The sequence below is a fragment of the Vidua chalybeata genome, chromosome 7, assembly GCF_026979565.1.
Source record: "Vidua chalybeata isolate OUT-0048 chromosome 7, bVidCha1 merged haplotype, whole genome shotgun sequence".
NCBI classification, from domain to species: domain Eukaryota; kingdom Metazoa; phylum Chordata; class Aves; order Passeriformes; family Viduidae; genus Vidua; species Vidua chalybeata.
The window spans coordinates 31,916,953-31,936,378 of NC_071536.1; the positions used below are offsets into that span (position 1 = coordinate 31,916,953).

General features: G+C 38.2%; 1 protein-coding gene across 1 annotated transcript in view; it reads right to left on the reverse strand.

Moving 5' to 3' along the window:
- The window catches only part of NCKAP5 (NCK associated protein 5), a 354,946-nt gene that overhangs the window by 62,793 nt on the left and 272,727 nt on the right, over nt 1–19,426 (reverse strand). The window contains exon 11 of the mRNA XM_053948355.1: nt 80–184. Within this exon, the coding sequence (XP_053804330.1) occupies nt 80–184 (105 nt within the window). The remainder of the gene's footprint in view (nt 1–79; nt 185–19,426) is intronic.

Below are 19,426 nucleotides of genomic sequence, written 5' to 3' on the forward strand. Positions count from 1 at the left end.
TGGCTCTTCCCTGACACCAGACTTCAGAGGAGAAAAGGAGGTTCCAGATGAGGGGAACAAGGGCAGCACGAACACTCACGAGCATCTGAGCATCAGCACTTCGAACTTGCACCAGGCTTCGGTTTCGTTCTACTTCTGAAAGCAAATCCCCAGATGAGAGGTCCAAGATGCGTGAATGGAGTTTCTGTGGGGACAGAAGGGAAGGAGCAAAGCATAAGCATTTGTCAGATATTCAGCAGATCAGCATTTTAAAATTCCAAACTCTGCTGTTAAATTTCAAGGGAAATGAAGAGCCTGAGGTAAAAGAGGATTTGTTCTAATTTGAAATGTTGCTCCTTGTGCTTACTTTGTCCAAGACTTCCTGTCTGGAGGACAGATCATCCTTCATCCAAAACAAACTCTACTTTTTCTTCTAGTCACTGCTTTGCAACTTATCATTACTTCACACACAACAATAACAAATGAACATTGAGTCCCACCATTATCCACAGCATTTGACAGGTTTCAGGAAAAAAGCATAAAAATGAACTACAAAATTAACATTTATAAATCAATCAACATGTTAATGTTGTTTTATTTACGAGCTGTTACACCTTGCGTGAATGATTGCAAAAGTGACCCTATTTTTAACCAGCATTGATCTGCTGAAGGCCTCCTCTGCACACATTTTAACTCAAAGTCATTAATGTCATCTGTTAGGAACAATTAATGTGAATAGAAAATAATTGCATCAGGGAACTGGGGACTCAGAGGATTTTGTGCATTAATATTCACATGCTGTTAGATTATATACACAGTTTTTCTCAGTTTTGCTCAGAAGGATGGCTAAGCTTGTGCCTTTCCCTCCATGTTCACCTGTGCACTAATTCTAGGGCTTTCAGTCTGCATTAAGCTTGGTTTGGTTTAATTGCAGTTTCAATAAAATCCATGATTTATGTGAATGCCTCAGCCAATGACTTCAAAAGAAAAAATATCTGCAGTCTTGTTAGTCCTGGGCCAACACACCATGTAACAGGCAGTATGGATCTGATTCAGGGTCCATTGAAATCAATGCAAGTGGACTAAAAAAAAAAAAAAAAAAAAACAAAAAAAAAGAAATAAAGACTTTGGATCAGGCTCTTTTCACTTTCCCATTAATTCTCCAGTCTTGCAGCTTAAGAGACCACATCTACCCCCCTCAGCTTGGAGGAACAAATGGTGCAGACCCTGGCAGGTGCTTTGCCAGAGGACTCTGAGGAATACAAACCATGGAGATTTGTCGAGGCTGTGTGAGTGCCCCTGTCCATCCAAAAAGACTGGCCAAAGAGGGAAAAAGAATCTGTAGCCAGAAGAGCTTTCACACAGTGTAGCAGTAGCTCTCTGCAGGGCCCTGAAATGCAAACCACACAGTGTCTTACACCCAGCTACTCCCTAGCCTGCTCTCTGGGTACCCACTGCAGAAATTAATCTGCCAGAGAACAAAGCAGGCAGCCATTCCTACAGCCTCTGTTATCTGCATGCTCTGCTTCAGGCTTCTATTCCAGGCAATCTAGGAAAATTTTTAAAAAACTTCTAATTATGAATTTGGGAGTCATTTCTCAAGAGTTACTTATTCATCCAGGTTTATTAAGGAGGTACTGTCTGTTGCAGAGAGATTATGGAAAATATTTTCAATTATCAATGTTCTGTATAAATATATATTATTCAATATATTGTTGAATAGATTAAATAAATTGCTGCAAGCACTCAGTATCCAAGATACTTTTCATTACAAATACTAAATACATCCAGGCTATGTGTTTTTAATATCAGTGATGCCTGGTTATTCAGTGTGCACCTTTCAAAGTTCTACCACTAGTATTACTGTCAGGTGTTTGTTAAAGATTTAAACTCTAGGTAAAATGCCTGCCCAAAGTCACAGATTTACTGACTTTGTACATTTGTTCCTCTTGACAATAATTCCAACTGCATCACTGAGCCACCAGAGAATCCCACTATTTTCAGACCCAAGAGTCACTAATGCTGTGAACAAGTGGTTTGCAGACAAATTAATTACTTTCTCCAGGGTAACCAGTCACCTGAGATAGTTTAGTGGAAGTTACAATAGTCAGATTTGTGCTTTGGAGATGATGGCTGGGGACACCTGAGATGGATGAACATTTATAGGTGAAAACGTATTTTCCCAGAAAAAAAAGATCCTAGAAATAGTGCTAAAGGAATTTTACAATTGTAATACTGTCTTCTCATTTTTCCACTTCCCCATTTTATTACTTAAATGGGAACATATAAACATTTCACTAAGGGAAACAAAATATTCCCCTACAACATCATCCAATGAAATTTAGTGTTACTTACAGAATACAGAATCTGTGTCAGACATAAGAGCAGAGATCAGTCAGAACAGGCAGAAATCAGAGACAATTTCTGATCAGTGATTAATCACAGCCCAGCTGGAAACAGCTCAGGGTTCTGGGGGTCCCTCCCCAGTGACCAGAGGGGCTGGGCTGCACAGGGGTCATGCTGTGTTTGAGTCACCTTTGTCACTGTTAAACTCAGTGACTCTCTAAAACTGCAGTACCAAAGGCAAATCAGCAGACTAAAATGATTAACAAAGAAGGAAAGTGTGTTCTCGAGATGTATAATGTGATTATATTTCTGTATCAAATGAGATCATCACATTGGGAATAGTCCCCCCCCACACATATGCAAATAAACTAACAGAGGTGGACAGAACAATGACTAGCATTAACAAACAGCATAATAAAGTTTGAGGTCATTAATTAAATATAAACACACAGCACAGAAGCAATTCATCCAATTAGAAAAGAAAAGCATAAGAAACAATGTTACTCTTTCATTTATTTTTCTTTTTCCTTCTCCATTGTCTAATTAAAGAATGGGGAAAACTCTAGCATTTGTTAAAAAAACCTCATTAATGATGCATTTAAAATCAAGTAACAGATTGTGCTAACTACATATCTTCATTCTGATTTCTTCTCAGATACACGAAATGTACTGTGTCCTTTATGGGTGTTTTCAAATGACAGTCACATAAGTAGATCAAGGAGTTACTGCTGCCTTGAAAATTGTACAGTATTAAAATCACTGTTGATGCTATCATAACACAATGCAACAAAAGGCAGGCCACTGCACAGAATGACTTCCATAGAAGAGATCACATCAGTTTAAGTGAATACTTAACTATGAAACTGAAGAGTTACAACTATAAATCCAAGTTATCTGCCCCATTTGTTGGTGCCCTATATAATGATAAGGGGAAAATGAGCAGTACTGGAGGTGCTGGGGAGCACCTGGACCCCTCTGGACATAGAAAAGCATCAGGATCACTGGGCTGCAGACCTGAAAATCCATGTGGAACTGAATACAGCATGGACTGGGCCATCTCTCTTGGAAACTACCCCGTACTGAGTACCACAGGGCAGGTGTGGACTAGAAAGTTTGTTACATCTTAGCTTGACTGGATCCACGTCTCTCCAGAAAGGGGGTGCTGAGAGGCCAGGGCAGAACAGAGCGGACTTCTCTGCAGATGCCTGTGACCAACAGCAGCAAAGCTCCTCCTTCACCTGTGAGATTGATGCAGAAAAGGCAGTGCCCTTTGTGGTTCAATGCCAAGATTAACTCCTGTAACCCACATGAAAAATAAAAACAAAGTAATTGATAATTTAGGTGGAAACCTATTATATCAAGTGCAATAGGAAATACAATTATCTGGCAGGCAGATAACCAATCCATCAACCAGCAGGCCAGTTCCCCCTCCCCCAGCAGCATTCTTATTAAGACTTTCTAGGAAGATAAAGAAAGCTACTATCTGCTGGCACAAGGCAATATTACAGAGACTCCCCTAACCATTGTGTCTCTAGCTCTGCAGAATATCTATCAGTTCCCATCTCATTTTTGAACATCTAATGGTCTGCAGCATTGCCAGAACAATTTTCAATGAATTATGCCAAAGAGTACACAGCTCTCCAATATTGGATGAGTTAATTGCTATTAAATCAATTGGCTTTGCTTTTCTCACATGAGCCAAAGTCTATCATTCACAAAACTCTCTCTCTAGATACCAAGGAGACATTTTCATCCTGCTGTTTGTTTGGTGTGTGTGGCCCTCTCCTGTCTGTGCTGTTTTTCAGGGCATCACAAACCTGAGCAGGCACATTCTGGCCTGCTTCCCTCTGCAGCCCAGACAGTGAAATTGGGCTGGCAGGGAAAAGCTTCACATTTCCATTTCACCATAAAGGCAGTAGGCCATAGAAGGAAAAAATATTATTAGGCAAAATATTTATATACTATCAGTTTATGTAGAAGCATAATATTTCATTAAGCAAAATCTTGATTTTTGTAGTCCTTAGATACGTTTCAGAGGGGAGGTTCAGCTGGAGATGAGAACATCTTTCACCCATCCCACCAAAAGTTACCCAGGGGAGAACATGCACTGTTCAAAAAACAAAGTGTGAACTTCTCAATTAAGGAGAAAATGAAATATAGTTAAGGAAAAAAATAATAAAACCTCCAAAAGTAGAAATAAATTTTGCCTTTAGACAAATAAGACTTTGGAATATATATTATTTTGACATATGGAAATTCTGCCTTCTAAAGAGAGTAGAACACGTGGTTGTTAACAAAACCCAGCCAAATATAAAGCAAAAGTGAAAGCTGCAAGAAGATGCTTCCAGTTTTTTAATTCTAATAATCACCAACATAGGAAATATACTTCCAACTCCACACTGTGTACACACAGAAATGCCTGATGTGCTATTGTATATAATTGATATCACAAAGCCAAAAGTATAATAATTATCTCCAGCTCTGGAAGTTATCTATTTAATAGAAAATTCAGAATTATTTCCTACCATTCACTTCCTATAAGCAGAACTTCATGGCTGACACTGCTTAGTAAATGAAAACCAGGTCTAGTGAGTGGTATCCTTGTCCATGGCAGGAAGGTTGGAAAGAGATGAGCTTTTAGGTCACTTCCAACACAAACTAGTCCACAATTCTATGAAAATTATTCTTTCTCTTAGTGTTGGGCCATTTTTAACCATTTACAGGATTGGGGCTAAAACTGGAGTGAAAAACAAACACCCTTTGACTGTTTAAAATATTCCTCCCTAATACGAAGTAATTAGGTGTGCATCACTTAGACCTCCAAAAGCTACAAATAAAGCTCTGCACAGGCAGGAACATCCAGCTTCTGATTGTAAAGCCAATGTGCCACATTAAGCTAGTTTTTCTATTTCTCTGTTGCTACAGGGTTATTATAAAGTGTTGCTCCAGGGTACTTTTAGTGGGAGGAAAGGGTTAACACACAGTAAGTGAGCCCCAGGATAACTCTTACAATGGTCTGAGCAAACAGTTGGAGACTTTTATTGATCCTACCCTCAGCTCTTTAAAATACAGGAAACAATCACAAACATGCAATATTGCTCAGTGGTGATAGGAGGATGTGCTGTACATAAGTGAATATTAAAGGATTAACTTTAAAATTCATTTCAGTAAGCTAAATGAGTTCTTAGTACAAAATAAAAAAAAAAGAGGAAGTTTTCAGCTAGTCCTTAAATTTCAAGTGAATCTAAATTCACTGTGTGAATCTAAATTTTCCATTAATCTAATAAAAATACTTCCATGGAAGTTCTAATTTGGTATTTTCCATCTGTTTTTGTTGTTTTTCCCTCCTACTAGGCACACTTTTCTAAAAAGCCTTTACAGAAGATGCTAGACTTTAAATCCAACTCCAGAATTAACAGGGGTTTGTTAGTTTGCTGGCAAATCCTCTGGGTGAGTTTATTGAGACTAAGGCAACATCCAAGACAAAGTACAAGGATATGATACTAGAAACATTTGTATGGAAGATTAGGGTGCTAAAACAACATCAGAAAATCCTGCTAACAAGGCAATTCCAGCACAGAAAGTAAAACAAAGTTTGATTTGTCTGCAGAGTTTCCAAGCTTGCAGCTCTCTGTTACTACTGAGAGATCCAGAGATGGCAAAACTCAGTGAATTAGACCCAAAGTAACTCCAAAGGCTGGAAACTTATATTCTAGAGTATAAATTGGGAGGTATTAAACAAGCATTTGATGTACAAACACAAATAGCATAATCCCTCTGTATTCTTCAGAGAGTTGACAACATTAATGTAAGGCTAAAATTACTCCTGTTCCAAATCCTTATTTTTATTAATTTTTATAAACTGCTTTAAACAAAAGTTACATTGAAAGACACAAAATAATCCCCTCTGATCCCAGTTTTCATTTTATATGTCTATCACTGTATTCAAGCTCTGAGATTCCAAAGTATTAGTTCTCATTTTAATGGCACTATGGTAGGAGTCTGTAAATATTGCAGTAATATGAAAATGAGCTAATTTAATTTCTTAGGAGAATGCATGTATAAAGTTCCCTGTGGCTTGTAATTACTGTAAAGTCAACAGTTTACATCAATGACCCAGTAATCAGCTACTCAGAATGTGAATAATTAATGAAAAAAATGTTTTCAATGAGCTTGCAAATGGAAGACTCCTTGGAGTATGGTGAAGCAGCCATGCTGTGAGAATAGTGCTGTGCAGGAGACGTCTTTTATTAAGTACATATTTGTATTTTGTCTCTTATTTTTCTAAATGTCTTCCCACTGATCTAACACTACTCAGTATGTCAATTCCACTGTGCTAAATGAGGGCCAGCACCACGTAGGCGCTGGGAATTATGGCAACACCAAAGAGTGAAGGACACATTCTGCACATCCTGACACCTGCTGTTACACTGTCCACAAACAAAACCATTTTGTTTTTAACACTTCAGCATTGCTAGAAAGAACAACTTTATACTGAATTTATATTTTATACTCAGAAACAACTTTATACTGAATTCCTGCAACAGTGAAGAACTATACCATTAATCTTTTCTGGCATGTCCTACACAGGCTATCTGTGCTTGAGCAGTAAAAAGGTGGGCTGGTTTTTATTATTTCACTGTATTTAAGAAATGCTGTAATATAAAAACACAGGAGAAAGGTCTTCTGCAACAGTCTTTACATTATCAATCCTTATATGATTAAAAGATCCTCACTAATTTCAACACGCTGCTAAATTGCTCATACAATGACAGCCAGTGATAGCACAACATAACATTGGTTGTTGCCTTTGTGATTCCTACAGTTTAAAATCCATTTTCACATTCACTTTCTGACTATGCCCCAAAATAATCTAAAGGAATTAGGCAGACCTCAGTGAGATCTTCTTATTGACATTTATGTTGATCAATGTTGGCTCTACCAGAATTGAAATCTACAGATCAATTCCCTTATTAGATTCGCTCTCAGTGTTGCCATGATCATTTTATCACAGAAGCTGCTGCCATCAGATGCTGCTTTATCACTTTATAATGAGATAAGCTGAAGCTTTCCTCTGGCATATAGCTGGAAATGATAACTGTCTGAAGTCTAAAGAGTTCTTTCACAGATTTTCAAAAAATATCCTTATTAATGCATAGGTCTGTTTTAAAAACGATTTTCAACTGAGTTTACCTAGGCAGCAATAACTTTTGTCCACAAGAAAATTCCAGATCTCAAGGTGTTAAACAAACACTGGAGACTGCCTTATTAATCACTTTTTTCTTGCTGAGCCTACGAGCCAGATGACAGAAGAAAAGAGGCTCAGAATGAAGATATAACAGAAAAACAAAAATGGTCTCAGGAACAGTAGGAGTTTGATATGGACACACAAACACACGTGCAAACCCTCCAAAATAGCACACACAATACATACACAAGGTTTGTCATAAGTGTTTCATCTGGTTTTGAAAATATGCAGGGACATGATATTCTTAGAGAGAGTGGTGTTACAGCTCCTGTTGAGAGAGGAGTTCATCACATTAATTTAAATCTCCAATAAAATAAATTAGCTTTTTTATTGCCAGGTTGAACTACAGGGCCATGATTGTTATGTATTGCTACAATCTAAGTCTTAATGGCATTTTAGCCCTGTGGTGGTCAAACAGAAACCATTTCAAACCTTCTAAAGGCTATTAAAACATGTGCAGATGTCTGGAAAATTAATACTATTATCTAACACTAATCTTTTGCCTGTAGGAGGAAAAGGAGAGAGAAGGCTCAGGGAAGATGTTTTAGATCAATACATGGCAACCCAGGAGGGCAAGCTCCGTTTCACAGGGAAGTCCATTGGCTGTGAACGGGGGACTCAAGTGAACAGATCCATCCTTATTTGGATTTCACTGAAATCATTCATTTACTCAAAAAAAAAAAAAAACAAAAACAAAAACAAACCACACCAAAAACCAAAAACCAAAAAAAACCTTAAAAGAGATAGGCATTGTCTTTACAATCCTTCCTCACTGCTGCTTCCCAAGGTCCAGCAATCTAGGCACTGGAAAGGTTCATTCATTTAAATGACAAGAGCACGAATTTGTCAAGGTTAATGTTGAACAAGCCATATTCTCCTTGCCTCAGTATTATGCATTAAAAAGTTACTCTATTCTTCCACCCTCTTCTTTTTGTGTGTGTAATACTGTCGAAATGTCATGTGGATTGAAAGGAGTTTTAAAGTAGGAGGGGAGTCGCAAGAAATAATTTTATTGTTAGTTTAAGGCTTTTACATGCATATTTTTCTCCCCAACTCTAATGCATTGTTTTTGTCTCTAACAGAAGACTTTCTAATAAGAAGAGACTTTTTTCTTGAATACCTGGATACAAGGTACTTGATTCTATTCCTTTTCCTCACAGCACTTACTTAAAAGTATGATTTAGAAAGAATAAGTAGGTAGATTCCCAGCTGGTAGGAATTACTGGCTTCACTTCTCTTACTGAAATGAAATGAATTTCTGCCAGGATAGGAATTACCCCATAGGCTTCCCAAATTTCTACTGCTTTTCAGAAATAAAACTTATAGATAGTCGTAAGTGTGCATTTCCAGTGGCATTTCATTCTTGAAAGTCCCAAATCTGACCACAAGACCTCTAGATGGCACTTCAAGTTCTTCAAGGTTTATCCCGATACACCAAAATCTCAGGGCTTGTGTAGGACACAGGACAACTCTGGAGACCTGATGATCTCAACAAGCAGCTCAAACCTTGGCTGTAGCCTTCTGGAATTCCACCAGCCTACTCTGGAGTGATGAGAAACCTTGGAATGATCTCAGCATCGGGCTGGCCATGCAGGCCAAGTAAGGCTGAAGCCTGGGTGAGGAGGGAGAGCTGGTGCTGGTACCAGCAAGGAGGGTGCATGGACGGCCTGAGCACACAGCCCTGCACTGCCCATGTTCATCTGCACCTCCCTCCTGTGCCCCAGCCAGCAGGAACATCAGGAGATGGACAGTGAGAATTGCCACTCACAGCTCCTGGCCAAGCTGTGCTCCTGGAACGAAAGGCTCCAACTGTACCCTCCAAGCATTATTTAGGACCTGAACTGGCCTTGGGAGGGCTAGGGCTAGGCCTGGCATGGGATGGCATGAAAAAATCCCCTCTGCCACCCTGCAGTCAGAGGCAGCCCGGCCCAGGTTGGGAGTTTTACCTGTGGCTCAGGTGGCTGAGAGCTGCAAACCCTTTCAGCAGCTGTCTCTGCTCAGAAGAAGCTGTGCCAGCCAGCTCCTGACTAGGAACTGTGCCCTTGTGAATTGATCATTTTCCCACTGTGGATAAAAGCAGGGCTTATGGAGGTATTATATAGGAATTTCTAAAGGGATCAGCTCCCATTTTGGCAGTAGCCAGACTTTTAGAAGAGCTCAGCACAATGCCTGAGCACTTGAAAGTCTGGACCCATGTGAATGAAGGACCTGAAGACCAAAATGAAAGGTTAAATCCATTTGTTATTCCCCCAGGATCAAGTACCAGGTGAAGACTGGTGACAGGGCAGAGAGTACCCATATTTCTAATTATTGTCAAGATCTCCGAGGGATCATTTAGTCAAATAAATCTAAGCGAGCCTCTAAAACACAATGCTAATCTCTGATTCATACTCACATTTGCAGCATCTATAATTCATAATAATTGTGCCTAGATCTGTGTCTGTGCCTGCATCTACTGTACAGGAAAAGTACACAAGGCTTATTTAGAGAAAAGCAGTTAATAGTAAATAACAGAAACTTAAAAAGAAAAGATTGAGCATTTTTGCTTTTAAAATATAACTGAATATAAAAATTTAGGATCAAAACAATATGAAATTAAATAGCCCATTTCTGAAATTGTATACCAGAAAGATGAGCTGAAGAGTGGGAGTATATTTGAGATTTCTAAAGCACTGCTATTAATTCATGATGCCATTACTTTGGCAGTCTGTTTTCCATACTTCTAATGCAGTAAGATGGAGTTTAATTCATAATGTGGAAGATGCCCTTGTGATGCACACAGGACACAGACAAATCAGTGCCCCTTCCTGCACCCAGACATCACTTGGTGACTAATGGAACACAGCCTGCCCACATCTAGAGAAAGAAAGGAGCAGGGATGCAGTCTAAAGATGCTAAAAATACAGAAAAACTCCAGGCTGTCAATATCACATTGTTAAAGATTTAATGGCAAAGGTAACTTTTCCTTTCAGCTCGTCCTTATCAAGAGAGATTACAGATGGTAATTTAAGAGTTAAGGCACTAATGGACTCTTCAGTTTCACTGAGCACCTCGTGCTGATTTTATCTTGCAATACAGTATTTCACATTCTCAGCGAATCAACAGAGATTTAGTCAATAGTGCCACGGCCTTTGGATGAGAACTTGAATCTTACCAGTATCCAAACTATCATTAAAGAAGATAGGTCATTTGGGAAACAAAGGAGAGCATTAGTAAAATTCAATATTAAAAGATGGGGTTGGTTCCTTAGGTGTTTTATGATTCATTATGAGTAACATTTTATTCTAATTATCACTTTATATCTAATTATCTAATTCTTCTACATGCAGTATCTGTAAGAATATACAAAAAATATAAAGTATATCAAAGGAAAATTATTTTTTTCCATAACAGATGGCAACAGAAAATACCTATTGAGTAACCTTATGTGTTTAGCATAATGTTAGTTTGTTTCATTTGATGGAATGTGTAATTTCACATTACTAGCAATTCACACTGGCCTGATATAATCTGAACAGTTTAAATGTTATGAAGCAGAGCACTTATTGGCACACCTACTTCTCAGTAAAAAGAGCCATGATTCTGTATTGCTTCACCTCTTCAAAATGCCACTGCACTTAAATAACAGTAACAAAACCACAGTAATAAAGTAAAATATAAATGAGGTTTTATATGAATTGAGTGTAATAACAGACGAAATTCACCCTTTATCTATTATTTGTTTCATATATGTTTTTACACAGTTATCCTTTCTTTACATCTCAAAGTTTTAAGAAAATAAAAATGAACTACATACTTAGCTCCATTACCACAATAAAAAGAAAATCATAGATCTGTAATAATAAAGGTTATAATTCTGTAGTGCTTTAGAATTTCAATAGATTCCCACTTTACCACAAGACAGAGCCCTTTAAATCTTTGAATTAATTTTATACATTCTTTTGGTATTCCATTTGGGAGTTACAGAGTGTGAAATATGCACCATGATGAGAAAACAATTACCCTGCACACCTGTTGTTTGAGCACACTGCATTTAAGCAGGACTTGCAAAGGCTACTATTTTATTCCACTGTGAAATCCAAAAGGGAGGAGGCTTTAAAAGCTGATCTGATGATATGAACTTGTACTTTTATATGTAACACGTGGCATGTAGGTACCACATCACATACTGTGATAACATTAAACAAATCCATGCTAATTTTTGCTGTCAGAATGCCCATGATAAATTTTTTTCCATTTAGAAATGAGTGACTTTTGGCTCAAATAGAACTATATATGAAAATAAATAAATTACAAACTGCAAAACCAGAAATATATCAGACAATACATGGATGTGTTGGTCACACAAAACAGAAACAAATGAGTAACTCAGAGTTTTCACTAAGTTCACAATCCATCTCTAAGCAGCCTCTGTACTTACACTTGACCATTTATGCAGGGATTCACATGGAAAGTTGCTAATAAATCTTGTTAGTACATTCAACAAACAGAACAGGCTGAAAGAGCAGCCACAGTTTAAGCATTACTGTAGGTTAAATATAACTGCATGGAATAAAAAAGCATGTCTTTTTAATGTCTATGAAGAGTGAAGCACAGGACAGGTTTGGAAAGGAATACTGCAATATTCTTTCCTATGGTGGAATTCCTTCCTTTTCAAAATTTATTCCCATATGGAATACACAGAATAAAGGAAAAAACATAAACAATATTCTTGTACTTAATTACTCTCTCCACATACTTGCTTAGGGTTTCAAATGCCATATTGGATTCCTGCCATCATGTGGCTCATCACTGACAATAAAAATCTATGCATAGAATAAAGAAAAATTGTTGGCTCATTCAGTGTCAGTTGCTTATTTTTCTTTGTCTAACAACTGGCAGTAAAATCTCACTTTTGTTGTCCAGGCCTGTCACATCAGTACAACCCCACCATTCTCTTGAGACGTGCTTACTCTGAAATACTCTCTTTGCTCTTGAATAATGCCTTTATGTGTCTTCAAAACTTAAGAAATATTGCTCTCCTCAGTCAAAATCATTCATAAATACTTCACCAAGGATCACTTGTAGCTTTCCTGAAGATTATTTGCTCATTTGATTTGCTGGTTTTGCTATAGCTGTAGCAATTTATTTTTATCAGGATAATGGAAATGGCTCATTTTTATACTCGGTAGTTGGAATTTATTTATTTAAAATTGTATCACAGAATGTCGTGTTTGTGTTGACATGGAAAACCTTTCACTGGTTTTCTGTGGAACCTCTCCAGGCTAGTTAAAATACTTGGACAGAGAAATGCTGAGCAGCTGGGGGTAATTTTCTCTTAAATGCATTATCATTCTCATCAGATCTACATCCCCTGGGAGCTTAAGTTAATGTTTTGATTGTGTTTGAGAGCAAATTGGTAAGAATTGAATTGCTGAAGTAAGGGACAACAGTCTGACAAGAAGGTAAATCACCAAAACACAAATTACTGATGGAGCAGGCCTAGCAGGTTGGTTGATCTAAGCTCCTCATACTAAAGTACTGTTTTCCACTGACCCTCTCACTGAGCTTTGCTTTGGTCTGATCTGTTGTGAGGGATCTTGCCCTACCTCTCCTCTCATTCCACCATCTCTAACAAACATTTTTGTGTTCTTTTGTCAGCCTGCCTATCCGGGAGCTGCTTCCAGGGCTGGCTGCATATCAGATACACCACCAAATTCTTTCAGGTATTGTGCTGCTGCTGTGCATTCAAAACTAGAAATCATATGGCTTAGGGAGATTGGATCGAGTTTCTCCAAAGGGGGATTGTGAGTTTGCAGGTCCCAAGTTGGGCAGCTCGCTGGGGGCTCCCCTGGCAGGAGAGACCCTCCTGGAGCAGTTCTGTGTCAGGAATGAGAGACACATTGGACTTTTTCGGTCTTCAGCTTCTGTTTATTGCTATTTTGTCAAAACTTCAGCACACTGTCTGCACCAGACTCTGCGTGCAGGAAAAACAGCACAAAAATGGCCAACAATCTCTTGTTCAAGGCCTTTTAAGTCTAATCAAAAACTAAGCTACCCAATTAGGAAGTGACACCTAAATTATTTTCCTTTCTAACCCAATAACTGACCCCTAAAGACCAGCAATGTGGATTTTTTCTACCCAATTACAAGATAACACCTAAACCCAAGAAGAGGAAGAAGAAAAAGAAAGAAGAAGGGAACTCAAGACAACACCCTATATCCTCCATCTTGAACCCATCTATAACATACTAAAAATCCTAAAACCTAAATTTCTCACCCATGTGACATACTACACTACTCTCTACAATCTCTGCAATCTATTTTATACTTTTGTGGTTTCTGGTTTACCTTGAGGCTTTGGAAGTTTTCTCCATGAATGAGGGTCAAAGTCAGTGCTCCCCAGAGCAGACAGAGAAATATTTCTGGTGCCCTGGGTTTCCACAGGGGATGTTTACTTTCTTTCCCTCATCACTGACTTTTTGGTCACCCATTTATCTAACCAATTGGCTCTCCTAAATCTTTTATCTCTGTAATATTTCTTCAGCATATATTTGGAGCTGCAAACAGGGCAAGTAATAAAAATGGTTTATAATGTATTATTACATGTTGATGATTTAAGCTGAGATGAAATACAGACTTTCAAAGTTTTGTATTTTGGTCTTCTCAGATATTATTGGTGAGTAAGGACATGGAACAAATAGTAAGTAGGGAGCAATTTGCTGAGATAATGCAAGATTGGAAATAATGACATCACTAGCCTCACATGAAGAATGTTCTTTAATTTGTTCTTAAAATTCTCAAAAAACTTGAGTGTTCCATACTAGATCACTGTCTTGATTCCTGATATACAGAAGCATTCTTACCATTTCTCATGGCTGCAAGGTTGATGGCTCATGAAGATCCCGGGGCAGGATCTTCATGACTTTAACTGTGCACTTTGGTAGCCTTGACCTGGCAAATTAATCCAGCACGGCAATGGCCTGAAGTCTTTTGAGAACCATAAATGGAGTAAAATCCACTCTTATACTTCTTACAAGGGGTTCTGCTAGCAATGTAATTCTTGGATAAAGGTTAATGTACTAGTTTAAACTTAATATATCTCAAACATGCTTTACATTTAAATGATCACCTTCTTCTCTGTTGATACAGCCCTGGAGATTGTCTTAACTTGCAAGCAGTATTCAATTACTGCTGAAGAAATTAGCAGATCTGGAATTAATTTCTCCTTCAAGCCACCAGTCCTGATTTCTGAGTAAGGAAATGTTCACTACAGATGCTGCCAAAACTTATTTATCTTGATATATTTATATGTTTACAGAGGAGAAAAGGACAGAGTTTGTTCTGGAGCTGGAACTTTCCTGAACATTTGCAGAAAGGAGTGCCCTGACAATCTGATGGATACAGAGGAATAAATGTGAAATAAGCAAATATGCAGGTCAGCTGCAGGACTTTCACAACTTTAAAAACAATTTGCTGATTTGGTATCAAGTCTGCCTGCTCCCTCGACAGCCTGCAGGCACCTGACTTATGTGAGAAGGAAATTCTCCTGCTACCCAGCATATAACAATCCACTTACTGAAATGTACCTTGGAGTGCTGACAAACTGTTCCCTAACAGTGTGTGACCATCTTTAGGTTTCATTTCAAACCCTCAAACAGCTGCTCTCTGAAACACTTAAATATTACACAGATCTCATTGCTCTAAAGCAATGCAACTTCACTTTTAACCTCCTGCATTCACACTTCATCATGCCTAATGATGTCTGCACCAGAGGTCAGGCTCTGAGCCCAGACATTCCATCTCCTTTTGTCAGGTCTTAGGGCAATTAAGTGCCCTCTTCTTCTTCCCATATATAATAATGTCGTTACTGCAATTTACCCCTTCCTGCTAAGTGGTGCAAGGCTCCATCACAGCCTGTACAGCCACACTCTGTCTTGTACATCAGGGCAGAGCTGTCAGGTTATTAAAAGGGCTCATACCAATGCAGTCATCACAAGGTAATTATTATTTACCTTGACCACCTGAGAATTCAACACTCTGTGCTGTAGAATTTTAGGCAAAATTTTAGGTGTAAAATTGAACAGTGTGGATGGTCCAATGAGTAATAAATATAAGTAATTCAGCCAGAGAAACACAAGGAGAAAATAAATGCTTCAGGAGATCTCCCTGCTTGGTTCTGGGGTTGATAAAGTAGAATTTTTATGATGGAAATAAAATGGCAATGAAAATATAGTTTAAGATCAGGGATACTGTAAATCTTATGATTAGAAATATTATCTTATACTTTCCCAACTATGAAAATTTTATTACTTATTTAATCAAATAAATCAACTCAATAAATTTTGCTACTTGCCACTTTTTCATCCCTTTCCATGAAAAATCCTGCATGGTTTATAAAAAAACCCTGTGACAACAACTTTCTGTGTGAAAAGTGAAAGCAAGACTTCTCCCATGGGAACAATTAATCTATCAAACATCTTGAATTTATATAAACAGAGCTATATGACATAAAAAAAAATTTAAAATGGGATATTCATAAGAAGGCAACCCCTGATCCCTGTCTTATTCCTTTCAGCATCCTCCTGTATATCACTTCCACAGATTTCTCTCTTCACTTCTAATTGGTTTTCCTCTACTCGCTTTTAAATCTCTGACTGTTATCCCCAGCTCTTTGTCCCACTTGCAGATGAAGTACAAGGTGGGTCACTAAAATGGAGCTCCTGGCTTTCTTACCCAATCCCTCTTGCTATGACAGGCAGAATTTCATATCTTTTTAGCAACCACATTAACAGAGGAAAATGAAGGCTGCTTAGGCAGAATCTGCTCTTTTGTGCTAGGTTTTAACTATAACTATTGCTCTTTCTCAGATGGTGCTGACACAAAACACTTTTCCAAGGCTTCATCGTTTTAAAAAAAGCTGTTTCAGACAGATTTTCTAAGTATTATAAAATAAAAATAATGAAAAAAGGTAATCAGCCTTCTCCTTATTTATCTATTCCAGTACTGCCTCTGTAAATCACACACTTCAGCTCCAAAGAATATCTCCAGAAAGACAGGGTAGCTCTTAAAACTCTCTACAGTATCAGAGGTGAAGAGAAAAAAGCCTGAATTACCTTTATAGCCTCCTAAAATTTTGCATCAGAGACTGCATTACTTATCTTTTCATGACAGGAGTGACACAGCATCTCCCTGCACACGGCAAGCACAACAAAATTCCTGGTAGCAGAGAACTTAGATGGCAACACACACAACCACAAACTCAATACATCCTGCCTCAAAAACACTATTAGGCCCTTCATAAGCACTTACACTTTATGTAAATGCATGACAAAGTAACACTTTTAACACCTTTTCTGCAGTGAAGGATTCCTGAGGCAGTCATGGAAACTGTACTATGTGAAGTTAATTTTTTTTTTTTTTTAATTGGCAGCAAAATGAGTATTTCTTTTGAACTGTGTGAGAAGCACGGGCAAAACCAACACAGTGCAATTGGTGTGGTGTGCAGGCCAAATTTAAAACACTTGTACCAATCCATTCACTGGAAAAAAGATGTGAATGATCTGATATCTAAGACATATCAATCATGGATTATCTGCTTGCAATCATACACACAAAAACCTAGGGCAATGGTGAAATCTACACTTATCATTAAATTTTGTTTTAAAAAAAAGAAATCTATATTTCTCTTGAAATTAGAGAAGTCAAAATGTTTACAGTTTAAAAATAAGCTTACTCTGTAATACAAGAGTCTCCTCATGTCAAATATGGAATAATTTTATGGTAATATACAATGAAATCACAGAGGCTGATATGCAGAAAAACTAGCTAACATTACTTATTTTTAGCTTGTGCCCTCTAACATGGCATTCTTCAAAATTTGTAGTTTTACTGAGTGTGGCTACTCCTAAGATGAGACCAGCATTAAATAAAATTGAACTGTATTGTATCAGAGAGTGCAGGAAAAGTGAAAACACCCCATGCCCCCACCCCCAGTTAGCAGAATTTGCCCATTCCCTTGATTGGGGTCATGATCAAACAGGAATGTCCTTAAGCACATATTTATAACTTTTCTGCAGAGTGACGCATTTAAACCAATATTTACCTCCTGCTCTAAATCTGGCCTGTGTGCACTTCCAAGAAGACATAAAGCAAACTTTTCTTTAATTTTATGCAGGCACACAACAGTATTTGCTCAATTTCAGTCCTAGGAAAACATCCTTCTTCAGATGCTGCATCTCAGGCTGCAAGATCACAGACTACACGCCATTTATTTGAGTCTGGAGTATAATTAGAGGATAATTAAAATTCTGGAAACTCACATATTTCCTGTTTGGTTTGGACTTTTTTTTTTTTTTGTAAAAAAGGACATATGAAGAGTTTTAGCAGAAGTTCTTCCTTTTCTAACATACACTGCAACTTGTTCTCTGTTTTTTTTTTTTTTTTTTTTTTTCACCTAGTGAGTTAAAACCTTTTGATAGCAAGAGAACAGACATAGCAGCAAATTTTGCTCCAGGGAGATGTGGACTCTCTGAATGAACTTAATTCCCTTTTGTCCTCAGCCAATAATGACAAATCAAGCGAACAGGGGGGAAAAGAAAATCTATGTACATTTGTTCCTGCCAAACTGTGCAAGAACAATGATGTAAAATAATTTTAATCCCTCAGGGAAATGTGTTAGATCATTTGGTTCTTTCTTCCACCTGGTGCAGGTTCATCTCTTTCAACTTTTTTTCAGAACTGCTGCACAATCCACTTTCAAGGATCTCAAGTCAAAGTGTTGATCCCACTTTTCAGATGCTATCCAACACTTCTGTAGCATTCCCAGAATAACCTGGTTTTATTGTTGCCACACAAGGAATTGGGAATAGGAACTGCATCTGTAATAATGCATGTGCAGCATGTGACTTCTGTGCAATCAAACCCCAAGCTGACATCAGCTGGAGTCAGACCCTTTGGAAACAGGAAAAAGAAAAAACTACCCCAATCCAGGAAGAAGGAGCAGCTGATGAGACTGTCAAAAGCAGAAACGAGCAAGGAAAAGCCATGCTGTGGTGGATGTGTCAAAACTGTGATGGATAAAGATAAATCAGATCTCGGTACAGGGGTCTATGAAGGATGAACTAGGAAAGGAAGCAGAGGATGAGAGACAGGAAACCAGGATAGAGGAGGTCCTGACCTAGCAACACTCAAATCAACACAAAATCAAGAGACAGAACAAGAGCCTGAGGAAAACTCAAGCACCCAGATCCCTGTGATGGTGACCTGGCACCACCCTGCCTGTGCTTTAGAGTTCCTCAGTAAGTACAACTAGCTGCCCTCAGCTAGATTCCCTTGCCTTTAACATCAGTTGTGAGCAGACTGTGTTTCTGCAGGAGAGTCAGCAGCCTGCAGCTGTTGGACAACAGCGCAAGGGCCAAATTTTCCTCTGCGTTACAGATGCAGAGCAGTGAGGTAAGATACACATTTAATGTCACTTATGTAGCTGACATGTCCTGCAAGTTCTAATTAGTCCTCATTTGCTATTCTCCCAGCTCATGGTCAGATTTGTTGGAACTTCTGCAAAGCAATTCTTCTGCAAAAGGAAGACAAAGAGATGGGTTCATTCACAAGAACAGACTTTGCCAAATGAAGAAGGATACTGAAACATCTCTTAGTATTCCAGAGTGGCAAATGAGTGAGACATGAGTCCATTGGTTTCTCAGCTATATCCTCCCATAAAACATTGGCAAAAAAAAAAAAAAAAATCACTCTAACCCTGTGAAGATGTACTTAAACCCTTCCTTGCAAGTTAGCTGAAACCAGGACAGTATCACATATGGCAAAAGTTAAATAAATGGGCTGTCTTCTCACAGGAAATTACACTGTTCACCA